Raw genomic sequence first — 19,113 nt, forward strand, 5'->3', positions numbered from 1 at the left:
CATTTTCTTACAGAGAACATTTCTCACATTATCTTATCAAAATATAACATGTCAACATTATTAGAGCCATCATCAACAAGAACATAATTTATGGTATCGTCACAGCTCCTCATTCACTGTGAGTACTTATCAATGACCGTAATACAACTCATGTTAAAACAACATTGTTGCAGACTTATTCTCAATGCATTAGTAACATTATATTTCATCATAAAATTTTATCATAACATTGCATCATAATATTTCATCATAACATGTTGTAAGAGATCAAAAGAGGGATGGAAAATTAATCACACAAATGAATGGAAATAGCATATGTATTTGATTGAAAATAGCAAAGGCTCTTTTCGAGGGGAGCTCCTCCAGTAAACAAACAGCAAATAAAATGATTTAAGTTCTCGATAGTTCTTCTGGCGGTTACTTACCTAGATATACTAAAGATGAATAATGACCAAATTGTCCCTCAACACAAGATTATTACAAGGAAAACCATAAAGCAATAAAAGATAGTTCTTGGGCCAAGCCCATGGTCTTCTCACAGCCCACGCACGCTTCTAATCAAGTCCAGTCCAACTGTAAGCCCAAAACTGCTTAATGCCTTCTGACATTAACCCTAGCATTCCAATCTCAACACTTCAAGTCTTCTCCTCAGTTCTTCTCTTATGTGCTTCTTTATTTCGGTGTGTAACACATATGCACCTACCAGCATTAGGTGCCATAAATGATTTCGTTTCAACATTCTTTAAAAAGAACTAATTTGAAACCCATTAACGATTATTTGTTAACTTAGGGATTTCCACTCCATTCTTATTTACTTCAGAGTGGACAAAAGAGTTTCACTAGGATAAGTCTTCATCTTAACCTTTGGGGTTGTGACAAAATTTCTTTCATACTATGCTTGAAAATATTTTTATGACATGTGCTTGTGAAGTATGTTTTATGTAAAAATAACAATTTCATATAATATGCTAAAATGGTGAGAATTACACTGTAATGTAATCAAATATCTAATGGATCATATAACGTGATGTTTCATGCTCAAAATGACATTTATATCATGAATGATGCATTTATACATAAATCATAAATAAATTATCTAAGAGTAACTTAGAGGCTAATTTACAAACTTTCTAAATGTTAGGAAATTGGTGTGGCTATTAGTAGAGGTATTCTAAGTTTGAAATTGCATAACTAGGTAGATGTTCATAATCAAATGGTTCAAAAATTTAATATTTACAAAATTGCCCCTATACTTTCCCACAATTGCTAGTAAGGCCCTAAATTTTTACTATTTAAAATTTGACCTCAAATTTCAAAATCATCATATTTTCTATGTTCTAAATCCATATATGACCTTATAAATTTATAATTGCAAGAACCAATTCAAACTATGCCAAAATCAACCAACACGTGGCATACATCTATATGTGCCTATATGTGATTTTAAATCTATAACTTTTATAGATGCATGTGCGTTCAAAATTCATTAAGTGGCAACCATGAATATAATAGACCTTATAAACTTATAATTGCAAGAATCAATTCAAAACTATGTCAAAATCAACCAACACGTGGCATGCAGCTATTTGGGCCTATATGTGATTTTAAATCTATAACCCTTATAGATGCATTTGTGCTCAAAACTCATTGAGTGGCAACCATGAATATAATATTAGGGACATATTTATAACTTAGATTATGGTCATATGAATTCATCCCAACACTTATGCATTGATCAAAAGCCAAATCATCACTAAACCATAAACTAAGTATATGCAGTATATGAATGATGTTTCTAGATTTTCCTTGTCAAAGAGAGATTTAAAACCGATATAAATCATGAATTTTTATTCTTATCCTAATCACAAGGCTTCTCTAAATTCTCATTACTCAAGTTGAGGAAATTCAATCAAAACTTCATAAAATAAACTTTAGTCAAGTGACACCGAAACATGCTTGATGATCAACACAAGTTATGGATTTATAAACCTATCATGGCATGCTTTTTACCTTTAATTTAATCCTTCAAAGATTCTTTCAATACATTAGTAAATCATATCAAGACATGCCATGGCTAAAATCTCATCCCAAAACAAATTATTCAATCAATACTTCAAATATGACCTAGTTTGCATCATTCAAGTTAAACCTCATCTAAACTCAATCAAATTCTCATTCTTATGCCATAACTCAAAGCCAAAAATGTCATTTTAAAAATTAACACAAGATAGAGTAAGATTACTTACAGAAATCGTGGCCCTTGACTATGGCGGAACTTGCAATTCTGTTGATGGGGGCTAACTTTTCTATTATATGACACATTTATGTAAAAAGTAATGCTAAATACAGGGTATGCAAGCTCTACGCACTTATTTTAAAAAAAAGTGGAGTCCACTATTAAAAAATAATTTTTTTCATGTGGATCTTAGATTTATCTACTTTTTTCAAAGGGAGGGGGTGGGACTTGCACATGATCCTAGGACTGCAAACATCAATTCTTTTATATAAATTAAAAAGAGATTGAAAAATTATAAAAACATAACTACAAACTATTTTTCATATAGATCATCATTCTTAAATAATTTTTCTTGTATATTCCCTTTAGATTCCATTTTAAGAAACCCAATATTGTATAACAAAAAACTTTGGGATTCATATTAGTAGGTTTATTATTTCTCCTAAATTTCATTTTAATTTTAATTTTAGAAAAACCACATCCTTGAAAATAGATAATATATAGAAATTAAACAGAATTTTGGGACTATAAAATAAAAAAAAAAAAAAAAAAAAAAGAGAGAGAGAGAGAGAGACATTTATAGGTATATTGATTTTTAAAAAAAAAAATTAGAGAGCATATGGAGATTATAATTTTTTTGTGGGGGCATTTTCTATATTTATAAAATTATACATAAAATCTAGGAGTTATTATATGATTTCAAACAGTTTTGGGGGGACCATGGCCCTCTTTGGTACAATGTGGCTCTACCACTGGCCCTTGAGCTCCCAAACTCAACTCACTTCAAGAACAACTCTCAACTCACTCTTTTTCTCACTTTTCTCACACTAAGATTGAATAGCTCTCAAGAACACTAGAGGAATGATTTGAGGAGTGGTGTGAGGAAGTGAGGGGTGAAGGGGGGTATTTATAGGACTCTATGGAGAGTGAGAAGCATTGGTTTGGTTGAAGGGTGAAGCTTCTGAGTGGTGGAGATAGGTGATTGAGTGATGAGTGCAAAATTCTAGATTTTTTCATGCTTGGTCAATTGAATAATGCCTTATAACTTCATGGCCAGGTGCTACAATGAGTCTATGAGTGCAGGGGCTACCTTAGTTCACAATTTAAAACAAAAATCAAAACAAATTTTCAACATGAAATCATGCTAATGTCGGCTTGATTCTTTCAAGCTAGCTAGTTTTTTTTTTTTTTTTCATTTTTGTAACTTTGTTTTGCATGTATGATGACTTCATTTAGTAGCTTTTTAGGTGAGGAAGGGAGGTTTGATTGGCTGCCAAGTGATCATATATGAGCAAAAAGTAGAGGGCAATAAGGATGGTGGTGGTTCAACCGAGTGACATATGCAACCCTGTCCTATTGTCAATCGGTTTCGTTGCCTTTGGTGGATAAATGGACAAACATGTATTTGAGTGCTTTGAAGCACTTCTTTGGGATTGGAGGGCAGATGTGGTGGCATGTGGAGGTGGCTCTTTTAAGAGCAAAACTTCCTTGAAGAGCAAAGGGTATTCAGTTTGAATTCAACAACACTTTCTGTGAGAATAGTTGGATTTTTAGCTTTTGTTTCTTGGAAGTATTTCACGTCTTGCTAGGTCTAATTCTTAGGTGATATGATGAGGTATGAATGTGCAGAAAACCCTTTGAAAAATTTTGGAAGAGGCATGGATTTGGGGCATGTTTGATAAAGTGGTGCATGGTGATGCACCAAGGGTGTTGATTGGTGTTTGTGTTGGCATTGACATGGCTTGGTTTTAACTGACATGGGTTGAGTTGAGCCTAACCTTCTAGGGTTGTCTAATAATGATGCAAAACAATTATAAATCAAAAAATTTCAGATCATAGTTATGAAGAAAATAATTTAAAGAAAACTATAGAAAAATCATGATGCTTATATTATTATTCATGTGTGAGATGAATAGTGCTTCTTAACTCAAGTTAGAAGCTTAGCCATGGTTGGGAGAGAACCCTAGGGTCGTGTGGTTCAGCTTGGGTTTAAGGGAAACCAATAGTATGGTATATGTGGGCTTTGGAGTGGGCTATTTTATGGGTCTTATGTCCAAATTTATAAGGCCTATCTATGGCCTCAAATGCTCACTAGGTTGGGTCCTAATCAAGGGTCTTTCTTAGACTGGGCTAATGGTCTTTACTCTTACTAAGTTAGGCCCAATAGACTTATATCCATTACATTGAGCCTAATATCTAGTGTCCTTTAGGAACTTATATCCCTAAGTTAGGCCTAAGATTTTTAAATCTATCCTTAGCCCATCTCATCCTTAGTGAATTAGGATCCTAAATAAAATACTCTTTGGCTTCTCTAAATCCATCTAACACTTAGCCCATCAATATGCCATGTGTCATACCACTATTGCATTTATCCATAAAATTATTAAAACACTAAAATATTGTAATAATTCTAACTAAATCAATGGTATAAATTCTTATGCCAATTAAGCTCTAAAATTTCCTTTAAAAAAAAATCGCAACTTAGACTAGTTAGGATCTTAAGTGTTAAGTCCAAGTCCTAGGGTATTTTTACGTGGGGTCTAACACCATGCTAGTAAAAATCCATTCTCACCCTATGTATGGTCTTGTCGTAGCCAAAGTGCCCACCCCAAAAGCTACTGTGGGTTAACTCCAATAGTCTCTTCTTATTAAATTTCTCATGTTGAGAGATGTACAATATGTTCTTATATAAGAGCATTACCTTCTTCTCAACATAATCTGAGCTTAAATTACCCTTTCTGAAAAGGAAAATTAGGTCTTGCAACTACTCATCTAAGGCATAGGTTGCTTTTAAATCATTCATCTAATCCACAGAGGGGAAGGATATTAGCATTAGAGTTTTCTCTTTTCCTATCTCCTTCCTGGATAGGGTGTCAGCAACCCTATTTTCAACACCCCTCTTATGATTCACTATGAAATCATAACCTAATAGCTTAGAGATGCACCTTTGTTGCATAGGGTACCCACCTTTTGATCAATTAAGTTTTTAAGACTTTGTTGGTCAGTTTTAACCACAAAAGTATGTCCTAAAAGGTAAAGTCTCCAATTGAGGAGTGCTGAAATAAGAGCAAACATCTCATTTTCATACGTAGACAACATCAATTACCTTCCTTTTAAAGTTTGCCTAAGAAAAGCTAAAGGTCTCCCTTGTTGCATTAACACTGCTCTTATGGCAATTCCTGAAGCATCACATCCAATGGTGAAACATTTAGAAAAGTATGGCAGCCCCAACACAGGAGGTTATGTAACAGGTTCCTTAAGCTTGTAAAAGGCAACCTTGGCTTCTTCATTCCAATGGAAGCCATCCTTCTTCAACATCCTAGTTAAAGGTACTGCAATCCCACCACAACCTTTGATAAATCTGAGGTAATAACCAATCAAACTCAAAAAACCCCACAATGCTTTTAAGGAATTTGGTAGAGGTCGATCCCTCATTGCTTGTAGATTATCTAGGTTAGCTCTCACCCCTTAAGCAGAGATCAAATAGTCAAGATAAGCAACTTCATTGCATCCAGAGTGACATATAGAAAGTTTAGTATATAGTTGATGATGCCTTAGAGTCTCCAAAGCCACTTGTAGGTGTTTCACATGCTTTTCTTCTATCTTGTTGTACCCCAAAATATCGTCAAAAAATAGAGTAGAAACTTCTTTAAGTCGGGTTTGAATATCTAATTCATTAGACTTTAGAAGATTGAAAGAGAATTTGTCAATTCAAAGGGCATCATTAGGAATTGTAGTGCCTTGCATGGGTTTTAAAGGCATTTTTATGTATACCTGTAGGCTTAACCTGAATATGATGATACCCTGACCTTAACTCCATATTAAAGAAAATAATGGCTCTAGCCCCTGGAGTTCTACTATTTCTCCACCATAACTAAACTTCATAGTGAGTTTCTTGAAATTCCATAAAATTAACCCCAACTCCCTAAGCCATTGAATGCCAGTAGCCATGTCACAACTTGCCAACACCAATACCTAAGCTTTCACATGAAATGTGGTTCTTTGAATTTTTACCCTGATTCCACTACACTTTACCTCACTAGGGATCAACTCTCCATTAGCTACCCTAATATTGACTCTCCATTACCCTATTTACAACTGTTGGGTCTAAAAAATTATGTGCATAACTTGTGTCCACCAAAATGGTTAGCCACTTAACACTAATCTTCCCTTTAATTCTCATGGTCTTAGGATTAAGAGACCCTGTCAATGCATGTAAAGAAATCTCAAAGGTTCCCATGAGTAACCTTTAAATTCACCCCTTCAGTTTCTTCATCACTCACAACCAATACTTCTTCTTGATCACAACTCCCTTCCTTCTCACACAATATCTCTTCTAGCAAGAATAATTTTGAATTTTGGCACTTATGCCATGGGTTCCACTTTGCGTTACATTAATAGTAAAGACCATTTTCTCTCAATTCCTTTATTTGAGTCTGATTAATCTTTTGGATAGGCATGGAGGGTTTAGGCATATTTTTACTATACTTCACCACAGTAGGTTGGATCTCTTGAGTATCTCTGGGCCAATGGAGTACAGGGTACTAAACTTAGGAGTTTTCTTGGACAGGTTTAGATTTTGTATTTTCGCCAAGCTATATCCAGATGTTAGGTTGGGTGGATTAAACATCCTTATATGCAGCCTTATGTGATCTCTCAACCCATTGAGAAAACCACTCATTTTATAAGTGTCAGACAGTCCTCTCAACCTATTTGATGGGGTTTCAAATTTGGCTTTGTTGTCTTCTACAGATCCCTGTTGTCTCAACCTAGTGAAGGCTTCCACAAGGTCATCACAGACATTGGGTCCAAACCTTATCAACAAAGCTTTGATAAAAAGTCTCAATCCGTGAGTTGACCAAACTCCTCCAAGTCCTAGAACCAAATCGAGGCTATTCCCTCCATATGGAATAAGGCTAACCTAATGCAAGGATGTGGCATAGTATTATGAAAGAAAAAGAACTAGTTTATCTTGTAAATCCATCCAGCTAGGTCTTCACCTTAGAAGGTGGGGAACTCCAAGTGCACTGTCATAGTTTGCACTTCCCCCATTTTTGCCAATTGACAACTCCATCCCTCATTGGTGTGTCTGCAAAGGACTCCCATTGAGAGTTGTTTTGATTCTTTTTTATAACTCTGCTATTAAACTGCTAGTTGTTCTATGGAGTCATTTTGCCTCTTAAGGGCCAACATTTCAATTTCTAGATTTTGATATTGCAAATATGTGTATTTCTTTAGGGCATTCAACCCATCTTGCAATTGATTTAAACGAGTGCCTTCTGCCATAATACGTATTTCCTTAGCATAGAGATTGATGTTTCTCTAATACCAATTTTGTAACATATCTAGATTAACAGAGAATCATAGTGTGAAAAGCCCTCTTCGAGGGGAGGACCTCCAAGTAGAAGAAGGACATGAAAGGAAATTAAGAATTCTATTACTTTTTGCATGTCATTACAATGTCCCCTTGGCAATATACTGTTAGACTCTCATAACTGGATTCCCTTTCTATGGACCCTGAGCCTGGGCTGAAATAAAATAATCAGCACTAAATTGACACTAAATGATCATGGGATAGTTTACAAAAATAAAGGAAATGATAACTGACTCTCTACTTCATGTCTGGGCCCTTCAGCAACGCTCCTTCCTAGCAGCACTTAACTAGTAACATAAGTGGCCCATCATATAATATCTACGGAACTCGATACACTCAAACTAACTAGTTAAGCAATGAACATAGACCCACGTAATTGAAGTCTTCTCTAAACTTGGTTCTTTGTCTTTTCAAAGCTACTTCTTTATCTCAAACCCTAGCTCACACACATGAGAATAGAAAAATATCTCGAGTGATTTCAACGAAAATGCCTATGATGGTTAAGTTAGTGAAAGAAGCTAGAGTCTCATAATCAGTCTAATAATCTTGCAGTATGTACCTAGGGTGTATTTATGGGATTCAAGGTGCCCTACATAGTGAAGTCCTCCTCACGAATACAATACTAGAGATGATGGTGTCCTGCCAGCAATAGTATCTCTCTAAAACCTTAATAGGCGGCATAAACCTCTCCCGAGATAAATCTTGTCCGGTATGGTTCTATACCAACTATGACAACTCCTTGTATTATCCTATAATCTCTAAATTATATGTTTTACTTAGTTCAATCCTTCCTAACTTTTATATATTGTCATATTTTTAATAAGAACGGTGCTACTCTGGCCATTTGACCGATAACATATTTTGTTTTTTTTAATTTTTTGGTTCCTTTTTTTTTCATTTTTTTAATATATTTAAATATTTTTAAAAAATAAAAAAATATATTAATACATTAAAAATCACTTCTTTAATTGTTAAATAAAAAAATTGACGAGCTCTTTTGAAAGATAAAAGTAGTGTTTTCTTTGTAACAATCATCTTCATATTATTTAAATGATTATAAAATTACTTTTCATTCAATTATTTAATAGCACTTTTAAAAAAATGGTTATTGATAAAGAACAATTTTCTTTCACCAATTTATTTTTCTGGAGGTTTTGACGGAAGGAAGAAACAGAGAGAGAGAGAGGTGCGCAGAGAACGATGAGTTACCTAATGACGACGCTGACGAAAAAGCGAGAGGTGGACACAATCATCAGAGACACCATCGACAAGGTCCTCGTCCTCCGTTTCGGCCGCGCTTCCGACCCTGTCTGTCTCCATCTCGACGACCTCGTGCGCACCCCCTTTCCGTCTCTCTATATTTGATCTTTTGCCCGATATATATTATTCAAGTAAGCCAATGATTTCCTTTTTTTTTTGTTTCTTCTTGACTATGCAGCTTCGTAAATCCTCTCGGGAGGTTTCTAAGTTTGCGACGGTGGCACTCGTAGATATCGATTCCGAGGAAATTCAAGTTTATGTCAATTATTTTGACATTTCTTTTATACCGTCTACTATTTTCTTCTTCAATGCTCACCACATGAAGATGGATTCAGGGTAACTTTCTGCTTTCTTCAAATAAATTTATTCCAAGAATGATAATTTGTTCTAGGGAATTCTTTTTGCTGCATCTCTGGTATATTGAAAAAACATTACCTTCTATTATATATATATATATATATATATATATATATATATATATATATATTTATATATATTTATATTTATATATAAAAATATTTTTTCTTTTGGTTTGCAGTACTGCAGATCATACTAAATGGGTAGGTGCATTTCATAAGAAGCAAGATTTCATTGATGTTGTGGAGGTAAGGGACTCGTTCCTCTCAAACTAATGAACTCGAGGCCATCTGTTACATTGTCGGGCTTGCGATTGGGAAATTATTTAATTTCATTATTACTCTTGTCTGATACCTGTCTGCTTTTTCACTCTGAGCAATTGTAAGCTGACTCCAGTCTCTATTAGCTCATGCAAAAATTTAATACATCAGAGGATTTATACTGGTTCAGTTATCTGGCAGTTACTTTGGTATCCAGAAGACATTTATTTTCAATAGTCCTTTGTAGAGTTAGTAATAGGCCAAAGTCATCAGTTCTGAATTAAGATTTTGCAGCAGAGATGAAGTGCATTTTCTTTCATTTACAGTCTGCCAGTAGCAACAATATATTTTGAGCAATGGAGGTTGAGTACTTGATACCATGATCATGGCTTCGGTATCTTAGATGCTCAATCAATGTGTGGAAGAGTTTGTCGCTAAATTTGAAAGAGTCAAGGGAAAAACAATTTTTTTTTTTTTTTTTTAAAAAACCAGGTTTTCTTTTTATTAGAGGTGGTATATGGGAGAAAATCGTTTTGCATGACTTGATGATGCAATTGCATCATCAGCAGTTAATCTCTCTTGTGGCATTTGTATGTGGCCTAGAACATAATTGAGTCTCATGATATGTGCCGTTATGTTCACTTTAACCTCTTTGCAAAGAACTTGATTGTGTAAGCTAAGAAATCTCCTTGATTCTATGCTGTATGATATATAAATTAAATTCTTTTGTAACATTACTTATCAAACACAATTCTGGGGACATTGCCTGTAAGTGACTCTACAACGGCCAGATGCAAATCATTTATAAAAACAAACTCGAGTTTTTTCCCTGGATGAAGTTGAAGAACAAAAGGGATCTTTTTAATGGTATAAAAGGACTATATGAAATAAAGAATAGAGGTTGCGTACTCGTGAGGGATTATTGAAGAAGAAAAATAGTGCAGTTTAGCTAAAGAAGATTATTTTGATGAAAATTAAGGGTTGGAGGCAGAATTCAAGAGCTTTCTGGTTAAGGGAGGGGAACAAAATACAACTCCAATAAAGAGCACAATAGGATGAATAGTCTTGTTACAAAATATGTTCATCAGCATTTTAATCATCATCATTTCATTACGACTAGGCCTACATGACTATCATCCCTTGGCTAGGTAGGGTGGCGGCCGGGGCATAATTGTAATTGTACTGAACTTGGCAGTTTTCCTTTAAGGGGTATAATTGTTGTTGAATTTGACCCAATGAGGTGATTCGACAGGTAAATTGGAAAGGGAGATCATAAAATAGGTCAAATTCAAGAAAGGGGATTGTTCTATTATAATTTCCTTAAAAAGAAATGAAAATTTCTTCCTTGTCCAAAGGATAATACATTTATAGCTTTCGTCTTGTATATATGATAGGGTTCCTAGATATGTGTATTGTACAAGCATCATAATAACATTTTGGCATTCTTGCAGGCAATATATAGAGGGGCGATGAAAGGCAAGCTGATAGTGAGTTGCCCTCTGCCTTCAGAGCGAATACCAAAGTATCAACTGTTGTACAAGGATGTGTAGAAGGTGGATTACCCTGGTAAAGTCTCAGCGAAGCATTTTTATTATCCTACATGATACACCTTGCTCTAAAAGAACACCGAGCTCTTTTGTAAGGGCACTTCCACATTAATTTGTTGGAATATGAATATTTCTACTTAGTGAGGAGGTTGTTCTTTTGTGGGGAGCCTTGAGTGACATTCTGCTAGCCTCTGAGATCCATAATGATTCACCCATGTAAATTAGAAATGTATTCCGAGTGGACTTCAAAAATATTGACAAGGAGATAAAGATCATTTCAGAATCTTATTTCCATAATTTATTTTATTTATTAGTGTCTCTAGAAAAGACATTATGTATATCTTGCGAAAGAAATATAGTGAAAATAGAAAGTAACATGCAGTGTACATTGAAACAAGGCGTGGCCTGATATGTAATACAAGGATACACAAAGTGCATCTATTGGGGCATCTTTCGACTATAGATTGTCAATTTTAGCTGCTCTAGCATTGCATAGCTCATCCACGCAATCACCTCTTTCAAAAACAGCAGCAGCCCCCATGCCTGAGCCTGCAGTGAGAACACACGAGCGTGAGAGTAGAATTACTTGATATTCAAACGATAAGAGATACATTCAAAATATTATTTTGCCCCGCCAGTTATTATATATACGTGCAGTTTATAACACAAAATCTGTCTTGTTTAATCACTGCAAATGAAAACAATATTACATCAAGTGCTCAAACAAACCTTGGTCCAGCCATATGGCTATAGGTTCTATGGTACTTACTATACTAACAAAGTTTTCGCAACCAGAGGAAAGCAGCGCTAGCCTAAGAAAAGGACTAGGGCTCACCTTGCGATCAGGCTTTCGCTGGTTTTCAATCGGAGGTAATTGGCTTAGCTCTTGTACACTAAAAAATCTGTTCTTTGAACTCAACTACATAAGTTGTGGCATTTGTTAATTAGTCCGAGTTAATGGCGTTTGGACAAGTTTTTCCATCACTCTGAACACAATGTTTCAGTCCCTACACTAAAGCCCTACACGGTGGGCGTAAACTAGGGAATTGCAATTTGCAATATTAGCCTTGAGAGTTTGGGCAAAATCTCAACAGCTTGTGTGCCTGGGGAGAGAGAGAGAGAGAGAGAGAGAGAGAGACCTATGCACATGGAGATCACACCAAAGCGACAGTCCCTGCCACGACGCTTCATCTCATGTAATAGAGTACCAACACAGCGGGCACCTGACACAGCAGATGGGGTAGTTTTAGTGATATGTTAAACCGTAATGCAGCTTCCAAAAATTGAGAACGCATCACAACATTTCTCAGCAGATGCTTCCTCGGGTGTGAATGCATGCACACTTATCAGTTATTAAAAAAAGAATAAAAAAATATATACACATAATTGCATGTGTGTTAGCTTGAGTTCTAGTTGCACGTGGCAAGAACTCTGGGCATATATAGTGATTCTCAAATTAGAAATTTTCAATATTTAGGATTTACGATACTGCCAGTACCTGTAGCACCCAAAGGATGCCCTAGAGCAATCGCACCTCCATTGACATTGACCTTCTCAGGATCAAGCCCCAATTTCTTTGAGCAATATACATACTGGGATGCAAATGCCTAAACAAGACACAAATTGCATAAGCTTAGAAGGATAAAACTCCACGAATGCCATAAACTTGCAAACATAAAAAAAAAAACCCCAGTACCTCATTTATTTCAAACAAATCCACATCATCAAGCTCAAGACCAGCGGACTTCACTGCAACTGGAATTGCAGCAGCTGGACCTACGCCCATCACAGCAGGGTCCACACCAACAGCAGCAAAACTCCTGGAAGAAAAACAGAACATTGCATTCTTTAGTCTGTAAAGGAAACGTCAATTGATTCTTTCTCGATCAGAGCATTGAATTGATTTTAATTATCAACTGAGCTCTTTGGCTTCCAGTTTTCAAAATCATATCATTATCAATTTCAATTAAAAAATTAAATTATGCTGCAAGTCTTGTTGGGTCTGGTGATAGATCATTGTCAATCAGGGAAAGAAAGCACTTTGTAGAGCAAGGAATGAGTCAATAAAGCTCAAACAAGTCAAAGTCCTCTGGAAAAATTAAGTGGAAATTAGGTCGTACAAGGAACGCTTTAATTTTTTGAGTTGGGACAAAATGTTGCCACAATATAACTTCAAAACCTAGACTGTCCGACTTCTGAAAGTTCGGTTCAAGAAGAGCCATTCTTTTTCTCAGAATCGCCAGTTTTGTGACTAAGTTTCTTAATGCTATGCCATAGGTTCTTCAAACCAAAAACAGGAATTATTTGGGGTTTACCCATTGTAACTCTGATTACTGTTTTCCAGTTCATATACCTTTAAGCTCTTCAAGGTAAAAGATTCAACATATGCAAAGCTTTTATGAGCATTCAGAAGACATAACATTAATTCAAGAATTAAACTACAAAGTAACAGCTTCAGAAATTCTAACTTCCAGGCTTCAACTCTAGGAACAGCATATTATCAAATGTAGAATAGGTTCATTCTCCCAAAGTCAGTGATTCTGGGCTAAGATTAATGCTAAGCACTTTCTAGTTCCTAACTAGGTATATTGTATACTTCCTGTGTACTTAATGCCAATTTCAATATCAATAAAATATCTTCTTAATTATAGAAAAAAGAAAAAAAAGATTAATGCAAGCACTTGAGCAAGTAGGAATGGGGTTCAACATAAGGGAGCAAAAGAATTTGGGAAGGGCTATGCTAACCCTCGTTTTATAGCCTACTATTATCATCTTACCAAGAGAGACATAAAAAATTAGAAACTATTGCTAATTTGCTAATTTGCTAATGGATAAAATAACTTGATCTAGCCAGATTCTTTAGCATGTCATCATGAGTCCCAAGTCAACCAGAAGTGTTTCCTCACACCTCTCCCACTTTTCCCATTTTTTTATTTTTTATTGGCACCAGGTGACTAGGGACAACATCCCATTTTCTTTTAATTGTTATAAGAACAAAGAGAGAGAAATAAAAAGCACACTACACATACAATGAAGAGAAAATTGACTTCTAGTTCGAGAATGAAAACTAATTCATGCGATTACCTAAAACTAGCCTAATCTCCAATTCATGGTTTATTATCAATTCCAAAGTACATAGGTGTGTATCAAAGCTCTATCATTTATTCACTTTAGATTATCACATTCCAAGGAAATTTTGTACCTGAAAACGCCAAGAATAGGAAGTCCCTTCTGCATTGCCGTGCTTCTTCTCATAAGGAGGACTGCTCCAGCACCATCACTCACCTGGCTAGCATTTCCTAAAAACAGATTTGAATAAAAATATAAATTCTCAATGCATGAAATTAAATAAGGATTCTGACTAGAAAAAGTATACAAGAAGAGAATTAAAAGGTACCTGCAGTTGTGGTCCCATCCTTTTTGAATGCTGGCTTCAGCTTTGCCAAGTCTGTTGTGTTTGTGTTTGGTCGGATTCCATCATCCACAGAAATTGTAACAGGCTTCTCCCCTCCAGTTTTTGGATCAACAACCTTTGCAGAAGGATAATGGGTTATATAAATTTGAAAACAGAATTACCCATGAGGATGTATGTTTTGCCTTTACCTTGGTATAAACAGGGATAATTTCATCTTTGAATTTACCAGATGCAGATGCAGCCGCAGCACGCCTATGAGATTCAACCTATTGACACAAATAAACGAAATTACTACTACTCAGCGCATAGTCTTGTTCTTGCCCTGTCTATCAACCTTGATAGAATTTAGGAACTCACAGCTGCATAGTCTTGCTCTTGCCGAGTCACTCCATATCGCTGTGCAACATTTTCTGAAGTTATACCCATAGGAAGAAGACAATCTCGGGCTTGTGCAAAGACGTCCACCTATGAAGAAAACACACATGAATTAAAAATTTAAAGAAACCATTTCTTGGGTCAAATATATTTTCGAAAATAAAGCCAGAATATACTTTTGGGTTAACTTTGTGAATCCTGTCGATCTGATCCATTGTCATGGACTCCAATCCGGCCCCAATCCCTGTTTTGAGAACCAAAAAAAGTTAGGGCCAATGATGAAGGTCGCACTATGATAGAAAAACTTGAGTAGTCACTCTTACCTATGTCATAAAATCCTGCTTTAATAGAAGCAGCTACATCAGCAACTGCCTGGAGGCCAGATGAGCATTGCCTGTTGACAGTTCTGATGGGCACCGTTTCTGGATAAAACAGGTTAAGGTCATAAATCCATATTTGCAAAATAAGCAAAATGTGACCTAAATCAGGACCTTTGGACTTCAAATATAAAAGAAATCATCCCCTTATGTAGTTCCATATATGAGAACTACTTGTATCGATAATTCAGAAACCGGTCTCACACTATATAATTTTCAGTAAGACATTTTAAATTTGGTGATGTCTCCATAACAAATGGCCAAGTTGTGTGCTCCGATTTCATGACACTGGAGTGTGAACAAGTACATATCCATATGGTGTCACAATATTTATATAAAAGTAATAAGAGGGAAACTAAAGAAAAAAATTACCTGGAAAACCAGCATAGAATGCTGCCATCCTGCACTCAGTTGCTCTTTGTGAGCCAGGTGCCAAAACGGTGCCGACAACTATATCTCCCACTTCACTTGGGTTCAACTTTGTGTTCTCTATCAATGCCTAGATAACATGTTAAGGTTTAAATATGCGTTCCTTCTAAATAACAAAAAACTCTCAGTGTGACATTAACCCAAATTTAAACGACGCATTATGCCCAAGCAAAATGTTCTTCAGTCCTTGTCAAAACCTTAAACAAACTAATTTCCAGGGAATTTTAGTCAAAGGCATCTAACCTTTAAAACAGGGGCAAGTAGATCATCAGGAAGGGTATCCTTGAAACCTCCACGCCTTGCTTTGCAAATGGCAGTGCGGTATGCCCTATTTAACGACATTATGCAACAAGAAAAGACAGAGGGACAAAGGTAAACAATAAATTATAAATTATAAAATGACATCCAAATTTACCCATCAAAGTAACTTACGCCACAATCACGACATCATCTCCAAAAGCAGCTGTTCGATGATATGCAGCACTGTCCCCAGCCGCACAAATTGAAGCCTTAAAGAAAAGAAAAATCAAAGGAAGAGGGGATAAAGAGTGCTAAATCATGATTGGCATTTGGCCATATATCCATAGCAAAAAATAAAAAAAGAAGCTAAAAGGAGTTGGTATGTGGCAACCCAGTGAGTACAAAAAAGTACAAGAAATTGTAAATTGTTTCAACGCTCAATGACAATATTGCATGTCACTAATTACATCATCGGATATACAGAAATTCTTAAATGGAAAGAATATGATGCATGTATGCAGCATGCATCTATCTATTTACGTTCATTGTCAGATCATTAATCAAAAGTTGATAATAGCGTACAATTAAATAAGCAGTAGAAACAAATTGACCAAAACACATATAGAAACATTAGAAACAAAGCCAAGCACAAAAAATTCCAAGGAATCGGTTTAAAAATAGATAAATAAAAAATCTACCACAAGGTGAATCTGGGAACTCACAGCGGGATAGATCTCACTACATTTTTCTTCTCTTTAAGATATCTAGTTCAGATCAATATGAGAATTTGTACTATTTTCATGGTCATTGGTTATTGGTCAGTAATGCTTCCTTCTTCTAACTCTCATTGGGGTGTCCTAGAAATATGAAAAAATATTGATAATTGTTTTCCTTTTTTTTCTCAGTATGAGGAAAATTGGTAGTTCATCTTAGAATTCCTTTTTTCTTTATTTATAAGTATTCTATGGCAGCTAAGGATCGATTTTAAACACCAAAAGTGATGATTGGAAGATTTTAGGTAGCATAATTAGTCTGAAATTGTTGGAAGTGCCATGGATAAGATAGAATATAATAATCAATAACGTATTAGTTTTTTACAAGATATTATACCAGAGAACATACAGATGCTTTATATATATATATATATATACATATATAAAGTCTTCGAGTCATGTTTTCAAGTAGTATTAGTGCACGTATAAATAGTATCAGTGATACCTGCTTGTTCTTGCTTCAGAAATTTAGACAAACAAAAAAATTAAAAATTATGTCGAGTCTTAGAGTCAATAGAAACAACAGTAGACAACATATATTACAATACTAGGCTATTAAGTTTCAAGATCTTAAAAGGGAAACAAAAGAAGAACCAGAAAAATTAGTTCAAGACATTGATAATATTGATCTAAATTGTATAGATAATAGATGGAATAAATAGTCCCTGCAACCAGGGGCGGAACCAAAAATTGAATATAGAGGGGCAAAACGATAAAAACATTTTTTTAGGGGAAAGTAATTTATAAAGTATAACTCGTAAATATATATATATATATATATATATTTATATATATTTCATTTTTTCAGTTTTGGAGGGCGAAAGTCCCCCCAAGCTTATGCTTGATTCTGCCCCTAGAGGACACTTACTAAACAACCCTTGGTATCTGACTACATCACTCTCTAGTCTCTCCTACCAGTACAAATTCAATAGCATTCAATAGCAATTGACATCAGCAAACCAAGAAAATAGAAGTGTTTCGAAGAAATAAACTTACAGAGAGAGCAGCAGATTCATGGGTTTGAAGAGAAGTGGGTTGTAGATGTTGAAGAAGAACTCTCTGTCTGTTGAGCGCTTTCTCCATTTTTCTCTCACCCTCTAAAACGTCTGGTTCTCTTGAGTCCTAGTATGTCGAGGAAAGAAGCAGAGGGAAGTGTATATTACTTCCAATGGAGAGAGAAGTTTGGTTGTTGACTGAAGTTATCACACTAAACAAAGACCAATAGATCGATCCGATCCGACGACATAAGAAAGGCGTCTTCTTGGTACTGTGAAACAGAGCGAAGGATATAGAGACGAAGTGACCCAATTACACGTGTGAAACGCATCAATGTTTTCTCGGAAAGTTCGACAAAGAAAGTCACACGCACGTTTTCCACGAGGAATCAACGAAGAATTTTCCGGACAGCTGCTCGATTAATGCTAACTGGTCGGAGAGATATAAACCGAAGTTACCGAACACTGATAAAATTAATACGCATATGATTAATATCGTAAATTTATTCGGTAATATTTATAATTTCATGATTCAATATATTACAACAAGCTTTTAATTTTTTTAATCAAATATTTATCTGGAATTTTCCTCTTTTACTCGCTTTAACACAAAATTCTTAAAAAATACAAATCTTTACAAGAAAACTTTGACCTTTTGTTAGTATATTTATAAATTAAGTATTTGTACATAAGTATCAATAATATTTAAATTTTAATATATACAAATAAATTTACGTGGGTATCAATATTATTATTTTCATATTTAAAATTTAAATTGACATTATTTTCATTAAAATCTTATTTTCTAACCAATCACTTTGGATCGATACGCATATTAATACACAGAATTACTTATAACAAGATTTTTTCATAATATTTATAAAGATTAAAGTGTCATATATATTATTAAAAACTTGATTTCCTCTCATCTTTTAAAATTTAAAATACTCTTATTATAAATATAAAGATAATATTTACGAAATCATAAATACGAAAGAGATGTCCGACCTTACTGAGTGATAATAAATTTTATAGTAGTTGAATATTGCTCAATAATAATTTTATATTTATGAAAGACTCTTTTGATAAACAAAATGAGCCAAACACGACTTTGACCAAACTCATCACTGTCGAGTAGTCTTGCTTGGTTACACACCTATTAATATGTACTAATAAAAATGTTTACAAGTTGTTGATTCCATTTATTAATTATAGAGAAATAATATTTGCAATCGTGGTTGTGTAAGCAGCGTACAGTTGATTTGAAAAAAATGAATTAATATGGGACCCATATAAAAAAAATTAACTTTTTAATCGTGGACTCTACTCTTTTTTAAAGCGATTGTGCGGTATTTGTAATTCCACGATTGTATGTAACATTGCTCTATATTTAAACATATTGGCCTATGTAGATCGAATTTATATTATTATTTATAAATTATATTATTATTATCATTTTTAGATCAACTGACATA

At 34.8% G+C, this 19,113-nt stretch overlaps 2 protein-coding genes across 2 annotated transcripts; one reads left to right on the forward strand and one right to left on the reverse strand.

Moving 5' to 3' along the window:
- Window positions 1-8,782: 8,782 nt before the first annotated feature.
- On the forward strand, window positions 8,783-11,483 carry LOC122303720 (thioredoxin-like protein 4B). Its single transcript, XM_043115627.1, has 4 exons — window positions 8,783-8,942; window positions 9,049-9,206; window positions 9,409-9,475; window positions 10,939-11,483. Exons 1-4 carry the CDS (start codon window positions 8,811-8,813, stop codon window positions 11,035-11,037), a joined length of 456 nt encoding a protein of 151 aa, XP_042971561.1. The 5' UTR covers window positions 8,783-8,810; the 3' UTR covers window positions 11,038-11,483.
- Window positions 11,310-18,047, reverse strand: LOC122303719 (3-ketoacyl CoA thiolase 1, peroxisomal-like). Its single transcript, XM_043115626.1, has 14 exons — window positions 17,640-18,047; window positions 16,063-16,139; window positions 15,874-15,958; window positions 15,574-15,700; window positions 15,148-15,246; window positions 15,001-15,068; window positions 14,807-14,914; window positions 14,638-14,715; window positions 14,432-14,564; window positions 14,237-14,333; window positions 12,731-12,854; window positions 12,533-12,641; window positions 12,174-12,257; window positions 11,310-11,583 (listed from the first exon to the last, which is right to left on the reverse strand). The coding sequence occupies exons 1-14, from the start codon at window positions 17,724-17,726 to the stop codon at window positions 11,492-11,494; spliced, it is 1,368 nt and encodes a 455-aa protein (XP_042971560.1). The 5' UTR covers window positions 17,727-18,047; the 3' UTR covers window positions 11,310-11,491.
- Window positions 18,048-19,113: the final 1,066 nt, after the last annotated feature.

The sequence above is a fragment of the Carya illinoinensis genome, chromosome 3, assembly GCF_018687715.1.
Source record: "Carya illinoinensis cultivar Pawnee chromosome 3, C.illinoinensisPawnee_v1, whole genome shotgun sequence".
NCBI lineage: Eukaryota > Viridiplantae > Streptophyta > Magnoliopsida > Fagales > Juglandaceae > Carya > Carya illinoinensis.

Excerpts from the sequence above, each read along its gene's own strand:
- LOC122303719 (XM_043115626.1), bottom strand. The coding sequence starts at position 17,726 with ATGGAGAAAGCGCTCAACAGACAGAGAGTTCTTCTTCAACATCTACAA. Across the intron at positions 16,140-17,639 it reads ATGAATCTGCTGCTCTCTCT|GCTTCAATTTGTGCGGCTGG; the intron begins GTAAGTTTATTT and ends CTTTTCTTTAAG. Across the intron at positions 14,565-14,637 it reads TTATCCCTGTTTATACCAAG|GTTGTTGATCCAAAAACTGG; the intron begins GTAAAGGCAAAA and ends CCTTCTGCAAAG.
- LOC122303720 (XM_043115627.1), top strand. The coding sequence starts at position 8,811 with ATGAGTTACCTAATGACGACGCTGACGAAAAAGCGAGAGGTGGACACA. Across the intron at positions 9,207-9,408 it reads CACATGAAGATGGATTCAGG|TACTGCAGATCATACTAAAT; the intron begins GTAACTTTCTGC and ends TTTGGTTTGCAG. Across the intron at positions 9,476-10,938 it reads ATTTCATTGATGTTGTGGAG|GCAATATATAGAGGGGCGAT; the intron begins GTAAGGGACTCG and ends GCATTCTTGCAG.